General features: G+C 38.8%; 1 protein-coding gene across 2 annotated transcripts; it reads left to right on the plus strand.

The window, feature by feature from the left end:
• The first annotated feature begins 2,027 nt into the window (after positions 1–2,027).
• map1lc3c (microtubule-associated protein 1 light chain 3 gamma) lies at positions 2,028–4,585 on the plus strand. 2 transcript variants are annotated; one of them, XM_063012396.1, is made up of 4 exons: positions 2,028–2,117; positions 2,209–2,267; positions 2,360–2,466; positions 4,286–4,585. In XM_063012396.1, exons 1-4 carry the CDS (start codon positions 2,060–2,062, stop codon positions 4,473–4,475), a joined length of 414 nt encoding a protein of 137 aa, XP_062868466.1. In that variant the 5' UTR covers positions 2,028–2,059; the 3' UTR covers positions 4,476–4,585. The 2 variants fall into 2 exon arrangements, with proteins under 2 accessions (XP_062868466.1, XP_062868467.1); XM_063012397.1 differs by having other exon boundaries at positions 2,212–2,267.
• The last annotated feature ends 447 nt before the right edge of the window (positions 4,586–5,032 follow it).

A 5,032-nucleotide genomic window follows, 5' to 3' on the forward strand; every position in this document is an offset into this window, starting at 1 on the left:
TAGCTTCTCCCTCTACGGTGTCTACACTTCAGAATATCCGCTTTCAATAACCTGAGAGCGAAAACAAGCACCGAAACAGCTCTCTCTACCGGCCAAGTGAACTCCAAACGAGTAGTAATGCTGGCTGAACCACAAATACCTTCCTAATCCCTTAAAATGTGCCCTACATTAAACATAAAACAATACCACTTGTACCTTACTTAGTGCCCTAACTTGTTTACATTGAGTTGTTTTGGTATACTGCCGTTATTTAGTGACGTTAGAGCAAGCACACGCCCACAAACACAAGCGCAGCGTGCGCTCTGTCAACATTCTCGGTTTTAATTGGCTACCATAAATCATTTGTAAGGCAAACAACCAATCAGAGAAGAATGCACTTGTACGGAAGGTGCGCTGAGCATCACGGGAGTTGTGGTTTACATGTTTCAAATACCACAGACTTGTCTCTTAGGTCAGAAGTAAACAAACATTGATTTATTTATGTATTTATTGGGATTTTAACGTCATGTTTAGCGTCAAGATTAATCAGTTCACGAATCTTAATATCAAACACAGTCATGGACAATTTTGTATCTCCAGGACTGTGGGAGGAAACCGGAGCGCCCAGAGGAAACGGGGAGAACATGCAAACTCCACACAAAAAGGACCTGGACCGCCCCACCTAGGGATCGAACCCACAACCTTCTTGCTGTGAGGCAACAGTGCTACCCACCGAGCCACCATGCCACCCAGTACACGAACAAACCTGCTGCTAAAGGCCATTCAAATTCCAAACTCATGTAAATCAACAAATACTCTTTTAAAAATACTTGGGTGACAAGTAAAAATATGATACGAATTGCTCCCTGATTAAAAAAAAAAAAGTTTAAAAGTATACTTTTTAGGATTTGGGAGAATACAGAGAATGGGTGCCGAACAACAACATGGTGCCAGGTTCTGAGTTTGACCTTGTTAGCTTGCATGGGTTTCCTCTGAATCACAAAAACAAGCAAAAAGCAAACTGGCATCTCTAAATTACCTTTAGATATAAATAAGTAAGTATGTTTGAGTGTGGCCCCCGGGATGGATTGGTGCCCTGTCCAGGGTGTATTCCTGCCTAGTGCCTAGTATACCTAGGTGGCACAGCAATCCAAAATAGTAAAATAAAATTAACAAATTATTGACCTAATAATCCTTACCCAAGATGTTTGAATTAATTTCTTTGCATGATAAAATACAACATTTTTATTTTTATCTATCAGCTAGTGATTACTATTAAAGCTATACTAATCCGACAGGTTAATGTGTCTGAGTTCTAGTCTGAGTTTTTACTACATAAACTGTACTAATTAAGAATGCAGGAGGTATGTTATGGAGAGTATTAGGCCGTGGGTTTTTACTAAAGAACAGTACTAATCCAGTGTGTGTGAAATGTGAGTAACAAGCTGTGGTGTTTACAAAAGAAGCCATACTAATCCAGCAGACAAGAGGTAGGATTTGGAGGAGTACCAGGCTGAAATAATGTGCAGGGAGTACAAGGCTGTAGGTTTGACTACAGACAGACATTATACTAATCCTGCAGGTTGAAGTTCAAGTCTGAGTTTTTACTACAGAAGTTGTTATGGAGAGTATCAGGCTGTGGGTTTTTACTAAAGAAGTATGCTAATCCAGCATGTGGGAAATATGAGTGCCAGGCTGATTTTAAGAAGCCATACCAATCCAGCAGACTAGAAATGAGATTTGAAAGAGTACCAGGTGGATCCACTAAGCTGTAAATATTGTATAGACCAGAGAGAACCAGTTTGTGTGTGTGTGTGTGTGTGTGTGTGTGTGTGTGTGTGTGTGTTTACTACATTGACTATATGGAGCAGTAATGTAGGTAAACCAGGCTGTTGGTTTGACTACAGACAGACACTGTACTGATCCAGCAGGCGGGCAGTCTGGTATGGGGGAGTACCAGGCAGTGTTACGTCACTGCAGTAGGGGGGTATTTAATTCGGGTCAGGTGTGCTTCATTAATAATCAGTGTGAGAGAGAAGCAGTGGCAGTTTGTGGGTACAGCCACCAACACGTTACCGTCATGGCTCCGTTTGAGAAATCTCAACATCCCAAACCATTCAAGCAGAGGAAGAGTTTTGGTAATCTACTTTCTTTGCCTGTAATGTCGTGATGCTCATTAATACATTCACAGGGTGTGGTTTTTATTTCTTACTTTTATGTTTTATTAAGCAGCAACGAGAAAACAAGAGGTGGCTGGAATCCGAACCAAATTTCCCACCAAGGTCCCGGTAAGAGCTTCTGTTTTAAATATTCCACCACAAGCATCTAAGGGTGTAAAGTTGTAGTTTTCCATGTAACCCTATATTATATGTTCTTGCAGGTGATTATTGAAAGGTACAGTCGGGAGAAATACCTACCACTGTTGGATAAAACCAAGTTCCTTGTACCCCAGGAACTAACCATGACTCAGTTCGTCACCATCATCAGGTATGTTTAACAAGAACTGTTTGTTTTGCCATCTTGTTGTAATCGACCTGTTAATAAAGTAGCTGCTGGCACCACTCACATTAACCGTTTGTCGGGGTTTCAAACTAATGGGGAACAATGTGAACGTCAAAAAACCTTTAGAAGATTGTAAATACCTGTAAATGCACTTCTGGTTGTGAATATTGCATTTGTTATAAGTAAACAGTTTTAGGTCTTGAGAATGAACTTGGACATTAAAGTAAGGAACACTTTAACACCATGTTTACTACAAAGGATGTATTACCTTAGAATTGACCACAGCTAAATATGAGTTGACCCCAGTTGAGTCATATTAAAGGTGGGCAGTACAGTGAGTCAGTCCCACGGTCTGTAGGTAGATTCTTTACTGCAGCCAATACACTGGTTTAACTTGCCTTAAACTTAAGTAACCGAGGTCGTACCCAACAGATGACGCATGATGTCTTATTTTAGTTGTGCATTTGTTGCTGCCAACATTGTGTAAATTCCACTAGTTTACAGTGTTGCATTTAACCTGGTTTCAACATATTGCTCATGTATTTATATGAGCACTAATGAAGAATTTAAAGCCCATGCCTGGAAGTGTAATGGGTTTACATTACTTTACCACAAAATAAGTTTGTATGTTGTAGTCCCAAGGTACTTTCAGAAACGCCACAAACGTGTTTGTTTTTTGGTTTCCTCAGTGTGTTCCAATCATTGAAATCCAAACAATTTAAACTCAATCTGCCATTGAGAGCATGTCCCTAGTGTGTTTGTGTATGACTAACTGTGCACTTTACCTTTCTTTGAGTTGTTAGTTAGATATGGGGTATTAAAACATACCACTTCAGGCTGCATCTTTCTGCTTCTTGACCATCTAGTGTCTTAATACCATTTTGTCTAAATCGTCAGTAAATGAGTATCTAGATAGGAATGTTAAAGGGATCAGTAGGGATTCCCTTTCCTTAAAGTAAGCTGCTAAACTGCATTACACACTTAAAGTACATAATTTATTAACATTTATTCCAGTTATTGAAATCATTAGTCTAGTGTGTGTGGGCATGTTGCATTAACATGTCAATGTAAACAAATGTACAGAATACCATGAACTTGCTTTGCATGTTGGCTTAATGCAAGTCTTCTATAGAAAATATGCTTAATTTAAATATGCTTTTTCTGCAACTGCACATGGTTGTAAAGGCTTGGTAGCTGTACCAATTCCTGAAACAAGCCCATGTCCATAATCTGACAGAAAAACTTCTTCACATGTATGGAACACTGGGTATTGTTAACAGCCACTCATTTAATCTTTCACAGATCAGCAGCTTTAAAATACTGCCACACTTGCCGGTTTTATTGCCTCTTCAGTATTTACTGGAGCAAATGCGTATATGAATGTATCTGGTACTATACGTTTAACATTAGGCACTGTCTTTCAATTCTTGCATGGATTTTATCCTCCGTCTATGTCTGACAGACATTTTAATCTTTCAGACTGTAATTAGCATGCTGCCTAGTTGGCACAAGCAGTAATGCAATGTTTATTTTCTTTATTTACTACATTTACATTGTTATTCAGTTATCTACATCACTAGTGATCTTGATGTTTATGCCAACCAAACAGGAGCTACCTCTGAGCGCTCAAACATACTTTGTCATCGGATGTGTGTTGTGCCTGTTTGTAAAATCCTTTGGAATTATGTTGTGTTTGGCAGTCACATGAGTTAATTTCTGATTAAGCAGAGGCTGTGAGTAAGGGTTTCAGGATTTGCTCTTTTAAAATGCAGTCTTGTGTTTTGTTTTGCTTCCTGTCTTGCAGAAACAGGATGACTCTCATGCCCAGCCAAGCTTTCTACCTGCTCATTAACAATGCGGGCATCGCCAGTATGTCTCTCACTATGGCACAGGTGTACAAGGACCACAAAGATGAGGATGGGTTCCTTTACATGACGTACGCCTCTCAGGAAATGTTTGGACATTGTGAAATTGAGACCCAGTTCTTAACATGATAAATTGAAGGTGTAGTTTAGAAGGTGAGGGGTAAAAATTTGCACTTGTAAAATTATTTAAGAATGTTTGTATATAGTGTAACTGTTTTAAATGTTTTGTATTTTGCATGTATGGGATTGTGCAATATTTTAATTGGCAAAATAATAAATACTATCTGTTGATCTTGTTGGTCAGAGTTCAATTTCAATTTGATGCTGAATAACCATTTAATATATGACAAGTTTTAAGGTTGTAACATGAAGTTGTTTAGGGTTAATTGTGATGCTAAAATAAACCATAAAGTTTCTTATTTAAATGCATGCTAGTTTGTGTAAAAGAATACACAGGCTTAGGCTACAACAGCAGCAGCAGACCTATTAAGACCTATTTGAATCTGTGGGTACATTGGACACATGCTTACTAACTGGACTTGAACCAACAACCATGCCATGGTTAAAATTGGTTTCCTTTGCCGTAGTTGTTTTAATGAAGCTATTAACCAAAGATCGTGTCCATGTATGTATGATTAACGTAAGTATGGGTGTGTGGTCCCATCTGATGCAGTTTTATTTGCTTA

The sequence above is a fragment of the Trichomycterus rosablanca genome, chromosome 17, assembly GCF_030014385.1.
Source record: "Trichomycterus rosablanca isolate fTriRos1 chromosome 17, fTriRos1.hap1, whole genome shotgun sequence".
NCBI classification, from domain to species: domain Eukaryota; kingdom Metazoa; phylum Chordata; class Actinopteri; order Siluriformes; family Trichomycteridae; genus Trichomycterus; species Trichomycterus rosablanca.

Bases quoted from the DNA above. Each gene is read 5' to 3' on its own strand.
- map1lc3c (XM_063012396.1), top strand. From the start codon at position 2,060: ATGGCTCCGTTTGAGAAATCTCAACATCCCAAACCATTCAAGCAGAGG. The intron at 2,268-2,359 runs GTAAGAGCTTCT...ATGTTCTTGCAG, and splicing joins AATTTCCCACCAAGGTCCCG to GTGATTATTGAAAGGTACAG. The intron at 2,467-4,285 runs GTATGTTTAACA...CCTGTCTTGCAG, and splicing joins CAGTTCGTCACCATCATCAG to AAACAGGATGACTCTCATGC.